Here is a 14,647-nt window from a genome sequence, read left to right on the forward strand (position 1 = left end):
TTTGACTCCTTGCGAGAAATGCTGAGTAGCAGGAGCGTCCTTGCTCATTATGATGAGTCGAAGCCGCTGGTCCTGGCATGTGATGCCTCTCAATACGGCCTGGGGGCTGTGCTGAGTCATAGGGAACCGGATGGGTCGGAAAAGCCCATCTCTTTCTATTCCCGTACGTTGTCACCCACGGAGCGCAACTATGCTCAAATTGATAAAGAGGCACTAGCAATTGTGTCAGGAATCAAAAGGTTCTATGATTATTTGTACGGTCGCCATTTCTCCATTGAAACGGACCACAAACCACTGTTAGGGTTGTTCAACCCAAACAAACAAACACCACAAATTCTCTCCCCCAGAATGTTGCGTTGGTCAATATTCCTGAATGGGTTCCAGTACACCTTGACCCATGTGCCGGGGAAACAGTTGTGCCACGCTGATGCGCTGAGTCGATTGCCCCTTCCTGGCGGGAGCAATGAGGATCCTGCTCCGGCGGAGCACATTATGATGCTAGAAACACTTCCGGGGGCTCCTGTAACAGCTACTGATATAGCTGAGAAAACGAGGAAAGATGCTGTTCTCTCCCGTGTGCTCACTTGGGTGGGGAGGGGGTGGCCAGGTGGTCCGCATGAAGAAAAATTCAGGCCTTATGTGACAAGGCAGCACGAATTGTCCATGCATAAGGGTTGTCTCCTATGGGGAGATAGGGTGATCATCCCAGCACCACTGAGAAACAGGGTTCTTGAGACGCTTCACATGGGACACCCGGGAATGGTCAGGATGAAGTCCCTAGCCCGATGTTATGTGTGGTGGCCTGGAATGGACCAGAACATAGAACAATGGGTACGAACATGCAAGGCATGCCAAGAGGTGCGGCCAGAAGTGGCCAGAGCACCAGTCCACTGGTGGGAGCAGTCCAGGACTCCCTGGAGCCGGCTGCACATAGATTTTGCTGGGCCATTCCAAGGGAAGGTCTTTTTGGTTATCGTTGATGCATATTCCAAATGGTTAGAAGTGGCGATGGTCCCTAGCATGGCATCAGCTGCCGTAATCAAGGTGTTGAGGCAGCTGTTTGCAACCCACGGGTTACCTGAGACCATTGTATCAGATAATGGGGCAGCTTTTGTATCCCAAGAATTCAGGGCATTCTTGGCTGATAACTTCATAAGAGGGGTCACATCCGCACCCTTTCACCCATCCTCCAATGGGCAGGCTGAGCGCATGGTACGAACAGCCAAAGAATCCATTGCGCGCTTAATGGAGGGTAACTGGCCGGCTCGCATTGCGCGAATGTTATTTTTGCAGCATGCGACGCCGTGTACTGCGACGGGCAAGTCGCCAGCTGAGCTGCTCTTAGGTAGAAGACTGGTAACGGTGCTGGATTATGTCCACCCAGATAAAATGCCAAACCGTAATTCAAGAGCAACCCCCCAGGCTGAGACTGACACAACAAGGTATCTCGCCCCTGAAGATCTGGTCTGGGTGAGGAACTATTCACGAGGTCCGCGGTGGCTGGCTGGTGTGATCACCCGGGCTAGTGGACCTGTGTCCTATTATGTGACCTTGGAAAATGGGCAAGTTTGGAAGAGACATATAGATCAGCTGAGGCGCCGGGCGCTCAGCAGGGAGGAGTCAGATAATTCATCCCTGGCTAATGACGCACAGCTGCGAGACCAGAGTGAAGATGGCCCAGAGGTGCAGTCACCAGGGGCTTCAGCAAATGAACCAGGGTCTGCTAGTCCTCAGGATGACGAGGTACAGGTAGGGGACCCTGAGATGTCTGGGACTCCATCTGTTCCTGACGAAACCCCTATAGCAGCCCCTCCACCACAGGTAACACCCAATCCAGAACCTGCAACACCTGTTGTCAGGAGATCAAGTAGAAGTTGTAGGACCCCACAGTACCTGAGGGATTACGTCTGCTGTGCTCACTAGGGGGGAGGGGTGTTGTGTATTGAGTCAAAGGATTTTATCTCTGTATTATTATTGTCTGTATTTGCATTAGGATAAAGTAACTGCCTTTTGGTTCCAGAGGGTACAGCTACTATTGGTTCATTTAAGCTGCTGTATTTGGATCCTCTGTCTTATTGGTTCCCTCCAAAAGGCAGCACTGGGATTGCCTGATATTGTTCCCTCCAAAATGTATCCCTTCCTAGCTAGTTCCCTGTCCCTATAAATGTAGCCTTCCTGCCCTCACAGTCAGTCTTGTTCACTGTAATAAAGAGCTGTTACTAGAGAACTGTCTCCAGCATGTTTTGTCAAGAGAGCTGAAATCACAAACCCCACGTCACAACATATTGGACTTTTGCAGTTTGCTGTCACAGCTTGTGATCAGACAAATCAATTTTACTTAACTACTTATGGAGTTTGATTTACGGCCCACACCTAGTTTCTCAAAGGGCATGGTGTCAGTCAGGGAGAGGGACTAAACTGTAAGCTCGCAGGTGTCATTTACTTTTTCAGTATTGTTCTCTGTTTCACATTTGTCACCTCCATACACTGCAGCACCCAGTATGCACCAGGGAGCACAACATACCTTGGGACCTTGTGGCCCAGGAGGACCCTCTGGACCAGGGAAACCCATCTGACCAGGTGGACCAGGGAAACCAGGAAAGCCCTTTTCACCCTGCAATACACAATCTGTTTGAACTTTGCTTGCACCGTTGTCATTTCTCCTGCAAATTCATTACAGATCTTCACATGCCTTCCCATCAGTATAGACTCAATTACACTAAGAACATTCAGGCATCAACATCCCACTTTATGTTTGATGTTGCACTTGAGAACTAAGCTGAGGAAGCTGGGAAAGCACTGATTTATAAGAATTTCTCAAACATCAGAACCATTACATTTATATATTTTACTTAAATGTTTTTAAACTTTTTTTCTGCAAGGTGTAATGATGATAACTAGCGTAATAGTATAGGCTACAGTGACAGTATAAACAAAAATTGATCAATTTAATCAGGGTCAATAAAACAATAGGCTGCACTCAATGGTGCTGTTCTGCTTGCCCAGCAGACCTCCACAATGGAGCTCCCCATTCCTCTCCTTTGCAGCTGCTCCCAACCACAATGCACCTTCAACATTAATTTTGGAGGTGCATGGAGAGAGGAGAGGAATGGAAAGTTGTGTGTCATGAATGGAACACAATTCATGCAGTATCAGATGCTACCCAATATCTTTATCCGTAAAAACATAAGAAGAACCTGCTAAATCAGGCTAGTAGTCCATTTCATCCAGCATCTTGTGCTCGCAGTGGCCAACAAGATGCTGGTGGGAAGCTTGCAAGCAGGACCTGAGCGTAACAGCACTCTCTCCTGTCCCGTGGTTTCCAGAACTGGTATTCAGAGGTATGCTGCCTCCATGAATCTGACTAACCGTCTTTTAAAGCCATCCAAGTTGGTGGCCATCACTGCCCCTTGGGGGAGAGAATTCCATAGTTTAACTACACACTGTGTGAAGAAGAATTTTCTTGCTCCTGATCAATCACTGCCAGTTCAGACCCCATGAATGAATATGTAAAATTATGATTTATTTATTTATTTACCCCAATGCACATCCCTTTACACTTGTTTACACCGAATTGCATTTGACATTTTAATGCCCATTCACTTAGCTTGGAAAGCTCAATCTGAAGCTATTCACAATCCCTTTTTTAAACCACCATCAGTATCATGAGAAAACTTGTCCACCTCACTGCTCATCCCTATCTCTAGTCGTTTATGAACAAGTTAAAAAGCAAAATGAAACACGAAGTCAACATTGCTTAGTCCTACTATTGGTCCTACTAAGCCCCTAAACTTGTTAGCCCATAAATATAGTTGGCAGTTAATTTTTATTTTCTCTCATATCATGCTATTCTAACATGTGCCACTGGAGGGGGCACACTACTGTTTTGTGCACACAGAATTTTCTCAGCTTTCTTTATGCTTATAAGTCAGCTGATTTGTCAGGAATACTACAGATCTGAATGCACAAATCAGGGTTTCGAACTCTTTCTGCAATACGTTTCTGAAATGATGCCCAGTGATTGAAATATCAAAATGTTGCTGCTACCACCAGTTAATTTAGTTCACCATGAGAATAATAATACTGGCTTACCTTACAGGTTTGCTCTGAGGCTTACAATCATATAATGTATGAGAAGCACTTGAACTCTCAAAAGTATTATGCAAATATTAATTATTATGTACGGTACTTTTGTAAAAATAAAAATAAATATACAACCTCTTACCTTACTGCCTTTGATCGCATCACAAGAACAGTGGCTTTTACCCTTGCAGACACAATTCTGAAAAAAAGGTAATAGGATATTTACAATAAATCCATAGTTTATGGGTTCATTCTTTTCTTTTTTGAAATTGCAATGCATTATCTTTAAATGAAAAACCTGGTCTGTTTTTACTTTCCCACACATCTTTGTGTAAGAGCATTCTGATGTGTAAGGGTAAGTGGCTGGGTGCATAAATAAGTACAGTATTTAGCAAGCGTCAAAAACTCAGTTTATGTATGCCTTATTTCAGAGGGGAAGTTGTTCCAAAAGCTCTGCACCTCAAAAGAAGGGGCTCTCCTCCAGGTTGTTGTAAGATGAATCTCAGCAAGCTACCAAGGAAGACTTATCTGACGATCTCAGCAAACAGGCAAGTCTACATAGGAGAAGCCGTTCCTTCAGATAGTGTAGTTCCACAATGTTCAGAGCTTTAGAAGCTAGCAAAAGAACTTTAAACTTAGCTCAGTAGCAAATTGGCAGTCAGTGCAGTCCTTTTATAAGTGATGTCACGTAGCTCCACTCAGTAACCTAAACACTGCAGCTTCTGAATCAGCCTAAAGGGCACCCCCGCATGGAATTACAAATCTACCACTGAGGTTACAAACGCATGGATCACTGTGGAAAAGCTATTCCTGTCCAGGAATGGCTGGTAAAGGGCATTCCTGGTCACCAGTCATTTGGGTCCCCAGGGACAATGATGGATCAGTGAGCACCCCCAGGCTGCGTACTTCCTCCTTCAGAACAGGCAAATTGCCCAGTTCCCAGGCACAAGAACAATCCATTCACGAGGCCTTCTATCTTGTCAGGATTCAGCTTCAGCATATTGGCCCTCATCTAGCCCACCATGCATCAAAGCATGGTGCATCTGTGTTGTGTTGTGCTGTTAAATGCATCCTTGCATTTAAAATGCAGGTTCTTTAAAATGCAACTTGCATTTGTGCGTGCGTGCGTGCCTGCACATATAAGTGAATTAAGAGGATCAGGGCAGGCATGAAGAGGGGAATTTAGCCCTTACCACTCATTCTGTGATCCCAAGAAAAATCCCTCCTGGTTTTGAGGGAAATCTCCCAATAGCAGATTCCCCCCCCCACTAGCTGCAGAAGAAGAATCCTGTTAATTATCAGTCCCCCCTCCAACTGCATTTTTTAAAAAATCTGCATCTAAGATGCAAATAAACATTTAGTATACTGTACTTGGGACTCCAATCTGTGAAAGAGACCACATGTTTCTAAACATGCCAATTTGATGCAGGTGCCTGGGCAGATTGCATAAAATTACAAAAAAGATCAAAAATAAAAATCAAAGCTAATTACCAGTACTTCTATTGCAGACATGACCATTATTATCTTCAGCCTTTTACAGTAATTTATTCAGTTACATGATGACAACAAATCAGAACAGAATATCAAGCAGTAATAAGAATGCATGAAAAACTATCTTATATTTCATCTGTGCTGGTGAAATCTTGTCACAAAAAGTGCGTGCATCAGCCTTGGGAAAGAGAGAGGAGACAGACAGGGAAGCATGAGGCAGCAAGAGAAACAGACAGCCAAAGAGATAGCAAGAGGCAATGTGTGTATACGCACACTCACAAAAACAAAAGAAAAGAGAAAAAAAGATGTGCAATGCATGCAATACAGGAGAGAAAGTGATGGAGAGAAACAAGTGCAATAGCAAAAGCAGGCTTTGTGGGGGAGAGAAGGCAAGGGAAAGGAAGAGATTCTTCCACAGTCGACTGATTAGGCAATGGGGGTGGCAGGGAAGGTTGGAATTTATCAGCCAAAACTTTGCCTTCATAAGGCCTCTGCTCTTATGAACCATACTGGATTGCTGGAACATAGCTTGGGATTTTCATTGGATACACCCTGGGTGGCTTTCAACATTCCTTCCTTTCATCTAATGGTTGGCGAACATTGTGCCTTCTGGATTGGAAATACCAAATTATGCGATGAATCTATGTAAAATAGAGAAAACCCAGGTCACATCTGCACCACACATTGAAAGCACTCCCAAAGCTAAAATTCCCGGTACCCTGAACAAAACTACAGAAATTTATTTTATTTTTCAGGGGAGGGGAAGCCATTTTCTTTAAATGCAAATTGAATGTGCTTTATGGTGTGAATGAGGTGGGTTTTCCCCAGTGATATGTTCCTATCCAATGACTGACCCAGAAGTCACTTGACGCCTGCAGATGACTTGAAAACAGTGCTTGATATCTGAAGTATTTTTTATCCAAACTTGAATTCCTAACAAAGAGATAACTAATATAGTACCTTCCTGGTATTTGGGACTACCAACTTCCATCAACCCCAGCCAGCGTGGTCAATTGACAGGGACGATGGGAGTTGTATTCCACAACAGCTAAAGCGAATCCCGTTGGCTACTCTATGCTAGACTTTTAATGGCCTGTTCTCCATTTTACTCACAACATCCAGAAAAGTTAACCTCCTGGTACTAATATTTAGAATACTGATCCATGTATATTTAATTTATATTGCACAATCAGAATAGTTTGTCCTGTGACTAGTGATTAAGGAGTTTTGAGTGTATTATAAAGTATTATGCTAATACTACTATGCATTATGCTAATGTATTATGCCAATACTACTATTGTTCAATATATAATTGGTTGACTGATGTCCAGAAAAAAGTCAATGTATCTCATATTTTTCATACACATTGGGATATGTTTTGTGGATATGCATGCTCTGATTCTGCCCTAAAGCATTATATTAAGTGCACCATGATCACAAATGTTTATTCAAACTGGATAGCTCTGGATTATTATTTTTTCTCACTTCTCACCATAGTCCAACCTTTGATAACTACACATTTGACCCAGAAACTCTGAGTTGTGTAGATTATACCAATAATTAGCTAGCATGCCTTTTTGAGTTTTATGAAACTGGAACTTCAAAATGCAGGGTATTAGTTGGTGGAGGTTGCTGGGAAACTCATATGTTTGGACATGGGGAGAAAACACCAACAAAAATAAACAAAAAACCAGCCATCACAACCATTCCTTGAGGATGGTGGTATTTTGAATGCAGTACAGTCTACTCTTGTGGCATTCTGCTATCATGCCATTAGACATGACACCTTCAATTCTTTCATATTTTGAATAATTTAAACAGTGCCGCTCATTCAGAGATTAAACTGTACAATACACAAGAATGTTCCCATGAATAATCTCTCTTTCTATCAATTTGCTGTGTACACAGAACAGCAATACAAAATTTGCACGATAAGCCTTGGCAGCAACTAATGTAAGGATGTCATTTGACTAAGAAGGATTTCCACTTGTGTAACATAACATCTCCCCCCAACTTTCCCTGAATGCTCCCCAAATCTCCTCCATGGTGAGTTTGCCCTGCTCCTCCTCTTCAAGAATGGCATGTGTGCTTTCTTGCATGCAAAGAAGCAAAGTCTTATTTCAGCAAACAGATATACAGTAGTGTAAACTCGGCAACAAGAGCAGGAATTAGTTCAGACACCCTTAAGTGCCAGAGATACAGCAAATATCAAACCAACTTAGGAGAGGAGCTTTAATGTTCCCTAAATGCAATTCAGGGGCAAAGCCATGGTTAAGAATTTCAGGATCAGGAGCAGTGAGCTGAGACTTCACAGGAGTCTGAAGTTATTTCAACTGTCAGCCCTGCCTACCCACCACACTTTTAAATAGAGGCATGCCTGTCCCAGCAATAACACTTGGCCTTGAGCTGGGTGCTCCTTCTTGAGTGTTTGATCTGCTCCTGCCTCCTGGTGTCCTTCAACTGCCTTGGAGACAACACCAGGCTTTCCTCCTTCCCTAACAATTCAGTCTGTGCAGAGAAATGGCCTCCCCCAGCATTACATGGCCCCGCCTGTCCTGTCCCTCCCCATCCAATGAAAAACTTGAACTCACAATTCATTCTCCCAGAGGCTTTAATTTTCAGATTAGATTGGTACATAAAGCATGTTACAGGTTACAATAATGAGAAGGTACATGACAGGCTTAATACATGAGGCTTTAATTTTCAGATTAGATTGGTACATAAAGCATGTTACAGGTTACAATAATGAGAAGGTACATGACAGGCTTAATACATGGCAAAGCATAAGCGGACGTGGGTGGCGCTGTGGTCTAAACCACTGAGGCTAGTAGGGCTTGCCGATCAGAAGGTCGGTGGTTCGAATCCCCACGACAGGGTGAGCTCCCGTTGCTCAGTCCCAGCTCCTGCCAACCTAGCAGTTCCAAAACATATCAAAGTGCAAGTAGATAAATAGGCATTTCCATTCGCTGCTCTGGTTTCTCCAGAAGCGGCTTAGTCATGCTGCCCACATGACCCAGAAAAACTGTCTGTGGAAAAACGTCGGCTCCCTCAGCCAGTAAAGCGAGATGAGCGCCGCAACCCCAGAGTCGTTCGTGACTGGACTTAACTGTCAGGGGTCCTTTACCTTTTTTTAAGCATAAGCTAAGTTATTAATTGAGCAAGTGACACACCCGCTGAACCTTCCTTTTAAAGAGTGGAGTGGGCACAGCTTTAGCGTTGAAGTAGCTAGGGTCCCAAGTCTGGACAAGCAAGCAACAACTCCTTTGGGTGGGTTGGCCTTGTGAGCCATGTTCACGCTGGCACTGGCACCTCTGTGTCCGTGATGAAGGAGATGAAGACATGGTCAGCTCAGCATCAGACTTACTGCTAGCCACCTCTCTAGAGAGAGTAGACTCCTGAGTGATAGGAGGCACCAAAGGTGGCATCTCCAGAGGGAGGATGGAAGACTTCTCTATTAACCTACTTGGGCCCTTCGCAGGATCTGGCTCTCTGGCCCCCAAGCTGCTGGAACTCTCCTCAGGATCAGAAGCCTCTAGTAACCAAGAACTGATAACCTGCAACCCACAATGACTCGCCCTCTGGTCTTCCAGCACCCACTCTCCAAGTTCCTCCCACTTTTCCTCTGCGTTTGACCACCCACTCCATGACACCTCCACAAAACTCATGACACCACCTTCTTACCCTGAGCCATGGCAGAACTGAGGGGCTTCCAGAGAGAAAGTCTCAAATGAGGGGCCTGGTTCTGTGTTGGGGGCTTGAGCTATGATCCATGGTCTCTTCCTCTCCATCATTGCCCTTGGGCTGGCCATGACAGAGTTGGGGGAATCCATATAACAGATTTAGGGAGTGTGTGCAAGGGCAGGAGAGGGGGAAATTTCTGTTGTGCAAGCATAAATCTTTGCACAGGTGGAATGTGTTGGCTGGGGGCACCTTAAGTTTCAATTGCACAGTTTCTTTGTTACAAAACTACTGTGGTTAAGATCCGAAGTGGCACCTCTGTCCACATAAGGTGTGCACCTCCCCAAACACTATATCTCACACCATTGCCAGGGGTCCCCCAACCCCATATTCAGGGAATGCAGGCAGTGGAAGGGGACAGCGTGAAAGGGAAATAACTATTCGAGCAAGAACACTTGCACTCCATTTTTTGCTGTTCCATTTATTCTGATTCCAATGCAGACCAATGGTACACTTGGGGAGTGGAAAGGGAGGAAACTGGAGAGAACAAAACGTAAGTCAGAGCACTTGATAGCGCTTTCCAAAAAAACTATTCCAAAACAGAGGTGGCTTCATTCTTTCAACAGGAAACCAGACCTCCATTGAATGACTTTGTTTACTTTATAAAAGCCTATTATTACTGTCCGTGCCACTCTGCCTGCTTTGCCACTGTGCTGAATTAGAACTGCCAGTGAAAGGGCAAATGTTAGCTGACACAGCACAATGCTAGAAGGAGAGGAGGAAAACAGGGCAATGACAGCGTTTGATTTGTTTTAAATTAAAGAATGAAAGGGTTAGAGTGATGAGATGGGAAAGTGAAATAAGAATTGAATAACTGGTATCTGATGAAGTGTGCCTGCACACAAAAGCTCATACCAAAATTAAAACTTAGTTGGTCTTTAAGGTGCTACTGAAGGAATTTTTTAATTTTGTTTGGACTTACATTGTAGTTCGACTAACAATGGTTTAGGATCATTCCATGACCCAAGCAAGATGTTCAGTGAAAGGACTCGGGGCACTCCCTAGGAACCTGATGAGCCTTGTTGGGTTTTCTATTTTATAATTTTATTCTAACAAAATGTTGACAATCAACAATTCTAAGGATGCTTAGGGGTGAAAAAATGCCAAAAAGAGTACTGGCTGAAAATACAGGGCACTCCTGTAATAATTTTTCACTGCTGCATGTTGTAAGAGTAGCAGTACAAAGAGCTTCTCTCTGTGAGTGAGTGTAGTGATGATATAGGTACCTCATGATTTTTTTGGTCCTGTCTCTCTTTTTCTGCTCCTTTAGCTGTGATAGCTATGTTGGCTATGTGACAACCTCACGGAAGCCATTTTGTGACTGGCACCAATGGCATTTTCTCAAAATTCTATGTCAAAATTAAGCAAAGTATAATTCTTTCAAGGTGTACTATTATTAACCACTAGTGTCATTCAGCCCGTTTAATAAACGGGTGCTAGAGCATTCAGCCTTTTTCGGTGGCAGCGGCGTGTGGGGGGGCCGATTGGCCCCTCCCACGGCCGCCGCTTCCTCGGGGCGCTCCGCTGAGCCCAGCTGGCCGGCGGGCACCCAGGAGAAGGCCGTGATTCGGCCTCTTTTGGCGGCGGCGCGTGGGGGGCGGTTGGCCCCTCCCACAGCCGCCGCTTCGTCAGGGTGCTTTGCTGAGCCCAGCTGGCCGGCAGGCGCCCAGGAGAAGGCCGTGATTCGGCCTCTTTGGGCGACGGCGGCGCGTGGGGGGCGGTTGGCCCCTCCCACGCCCGCCGCTTCGTCGGGGCGCTCTGCTGAGCCCAGCTGGCCGGTGGGCGCCCAAGAGAAGGCCATGATTCGGCCTCTTTCGGCGGCGCGTGGGGGGGCGGTTGGCCCCTCCCACAGCCGCCGCTTCGTCGGGGCGCTCTGCTGAGCCCAGCTGGCCAGTGGGCGCCCAGGAGAAGGCCGCGATTCTTCTGAGGACTGCGAGGGAAACGGTAGGCAGAGTGGTGGGGGTGGGTAGAGCATGAGTGTGTGTGTGTGCGTGCGTGCGTCAAGTCTCTGTGTCCTATCCCTGTGTCCGTAGGGCACATGCGCAGTAGCGCAGACACAGGGACACAGGGAATCTGGACGCAGAGACACTTGCACATTATTATATAGGATAATGACAGTACATTCTACAACAGCTGTGCACAGATGGGGGAGTCTCGACAAAATAAACAATTTCATTAAAAACCGTTTCAGTGCCATGCACCACCTCTTTCCAGAGTTCATACAAGAAATCCCCATGTTTAGTCTAAGAACACGGTTTGAAATTTCTTGTGAAAAGATGAAGACATAGCCAATGACCTTAAACTGTGGAGCCTTCACTTCCCTATCTGCGAAAAGACAAAACCAACTACATTAATTTGTGTCTAGCATTTTGACTACTTTTAGTTCTGTAGCAAAGCCTACCACGAGACAAAGGTTCTTGAGAGCAGAAGCAGTAAGGCCTACAAGGCCTACACAATTATTCAAGCCCGCTAACTGCTATTAACAGCAAACTGCTAAGTCACTGTGACTCTTGACTCATCTTGAGTGATGACTCATTCTCCCTATAAAAGTAACCAGCCTTGCTGTGGGCCTCAGTGCTGTGTCTCTCTCTGTGTTATGTTGTTGCAGGCTCCAGGACTCTAGTAAATCAGTAACTAAGACTATGCCTCTGTGAAGAGTCAGATAGCTGCTATGAGCACTCTGTGTATGCTCTTCCATGCTGTTTATGTTTTCTCAAGTAAAAGTTTTATTCTGTTTATGAAGAAGACTCTGCGTCGATTAATTTACTGCTGTGCGACAAAGCCCTCTATGGAGGAGTAATTTTTATTTTTTTCCTGTTTCCAAACTAGGGACCATGAAAATGTAATGCCTCAGGTAATGGGATTTTAAGGGGCTTCATTCTGTATTGAATTTTGCTGGTCCTTAGGTAAAATGCATTGATATAATTTAATTGTTGTTTGTTTGATAAAACTTATTGATTGATAATATGTTTCAGGAGTATTTCCAGCATTTAAGAGCAGGATGTGTTGTAGCAAAACCTAAAATCTCCCAGAAAATATCAAATAAAATCAGACCGCAGGATAACAAAAACTAGTGATCTTAGCAGAGACCACACTATGGTAGTGGTTGCCAAACTTGTTTCCACCCCTAGACAACTTGAAAATTGCTGAGGGTCTTAGTATACTACTTAATGATTTTGCTGCCTGTGGTTTGGTCATTGTAACACACTGTCCTAGATGCCAAAGTCACTGCTACGGACGAGTTGAACAAAGCTTATGGATCACCGGTGGTCTGCAAACCACACTTTGGAAACCCCTGTACTGAAGTATGGATGAGGGTCTGACTCTCCACTTTCCTGGAGCTAATAAAAGTAAACGGAGAAATGCTAAGTGAGATGATCTTAATAAATGTGGAGGAGGTACGTACGGAAGAAGGAACTCCCTGAAGTATTCATAATCACCAGCGTAGGAACAGCTTGTACAAACAAAACAGCTGCAATATCAAAATTAAAGCAACGGGAAGGCATGTCAGGGCCTGGTCTCCTTTGGATATTTCATACCCCTCCCTGAACATTCAGCATTCATTAAAAAAAGAAGTTTTGAGCACTTTTATACATAGAAAGTTAAAGAAAAATATCCCGGCAAGCAGTATTTCACACAGTTCCTTACTAAAAGTTAAGCCAAGTAAACAACTTTAAACAAAGTTACCTGGTTTTATATCCTGCAACGATCTCCACACCTCTGTTAGTATCCCTCCCTCCACACTTTGTGTTGATCATTTTGTTGCAATGGCAAAGTGGTGGTGGAACTCCTGCTTCCTGATGCAATTTGTGTGGCTGAACTAGGGGTGGTTGCACAAATCTACCACCCTCCCTATTCTGCCACCACCACCTGAGGCAAAGGTCTCAGCCCTGCAGAGGTCTGCTTGAATAAAATCACCTTTGCCTACTGGCAAAAGGTCATAAGAGAAGACGCTAGATGGGCTTCCTTGGTAAGGTAGGTTAGATCTTGACCTAACCTACCCCAAAGGCTTGTGAATATGAAAGAATGGACCATACATGACACCCTCAGATCCTTGGAGGATGTGTTGGATGAAAGAAAAACTATGTGCAGTAATCTGAAAAGTTATCTATCCTTTCTGTATGTTGATATTTATGCTCTTGATATCATTACCAAATTTTGAATTATGGCGCCTGAGATCAAGGACCAGGTATTTGTCTGCGTTTGGATACAACTGGATCAAGAAGGTGAGCTGAACCTTTCAAAGCTTCCCTGATTTTAACCACTGATCTCAAAACAGCATATATATTTTTGTTTCTTAGAATTCCCTAGCAACACCAGGTATGAGGCTGCTAGTAAATTAATATGTAAAATTATATTAAACATCACATATATTTTAACTGTAGGAAGTAAAAGTGTTCAGACAGAAAAGTGGCTGTTGAAACGGGTGGCGTTCCAGCCTAAGGAATGTGTCTGTGTAAGAAACAAATATTTTCTGATGTACTTTTCATGCCTTTTGCAGGTAGTAAACCCCACTCAGGGTAAGACGGTACTTGAGTCAGGCAGGCAGACAAAGCAAGCTATCTCAGCTATTTATGCCTACATAGATGGTTGGTATGTGGGCCACTGACCAAACTGTTATTTTCACAAATAAAGATTAAAGCACAATGCTGACTGCATTCCTAAAGAGATCTACGACTGAAATCTAAAAGGCTAAAATTACAAACAAATCGCTGGAACCAGGGCACAGGTCCATGGCACAAATTAGCATAAAATGTTCATATGCTAATTTATATGTATGGATACAAATTTAGACCTCTGATGAAATTAAGATAGTGGGGAGTCTCTCCATCACTTCACAGCACACCCAACATCCAAATGCCACCTACAACATCCAAATGCAAAATTCTAAAACGTTGTCTTTAGTACAGTTTGAATGTACATTTTCCCAGTCAATGAGAGAGTAATTGAAGTCAAGCAGGTAGACAGGATTATTATGTTTGCAGCAACTGCAGCACACAGTGAGTCCACTAAACTGAATGTAATTGCCAAGTTATGTCTCTATCATGGCAATTCAAGGGCAATGTTGTTATCAAGGCCATGCCTATCTCTTACCGGGAAACTTGATGCATTCCAGTTTTCACACAGGGAAAAAAAGAGTGCAAAGAGTGTTCAGTAAATACTGGGTTCTCTAGCCACTAGACTTCACCTGCCTAGTGTTCCTTTTAAATACTTAACACTTCCCAGTCTTGTATTGTAGACTGAAATTCATCCAAGTGGAAGAGACAAAATGAATTCAAATTATAAGAACAAGCCTAAGTAAGTGGAGAATTTTGCTTAAGCAGCAGTTTACAGA

At 44.2% G+C, this 14,647-nt stretch overlaps 1 protein-coding gene across 5 annotated transcripts in view; it reads right to left on the reverse strand.

The window, feature by feature from the left end:
• Positions 1–14,647, reverse strand: part of COL4A3 (collagen type IV alpha 3 chain) — a 79,169-nt gene that overhangs the window by 53,925 nt on the left and 10,597 nt on the right. For 4 of the 5 annotated variants that reach the window (XM_060274535.1, XM_060274538.1, XM_060274536.1 and 1 more), the window contains exons 2-3: positions 4,226–4,282; positions 2,525–2,614 (exon numbers count right to left, since the gene is read on the reverse strand). In XM_060274535.1, coding sequence (XP_060130518.1) covers positions 2,525–2,614; positions 4,226–4,282 — 147 coding nt within the window. Of the gene's footprint in view, positions 1–2,524; positions 2,615–4,225; positions 4,283–6,084; positions 8,715–14,647 lie in introns of those variants that run through there. The other variant, XM_060274537.1, reaches the window with a different exon arrangement.

Source organism: Zootoca vivipara, chromosome 5 (assembly GCF_963506605.1).
Source record: "Zootoca vivipara chromosome 5, rZooViv1.1, whole genome shotgun sequence".
Classification (NCBI taxonomy): domain Eukaryota; kingdom Metazoa; phylum Chordata; class Lepidosauria; order Squamata; family Lacertidae; genus Zootoca; species Zootoca vivipara.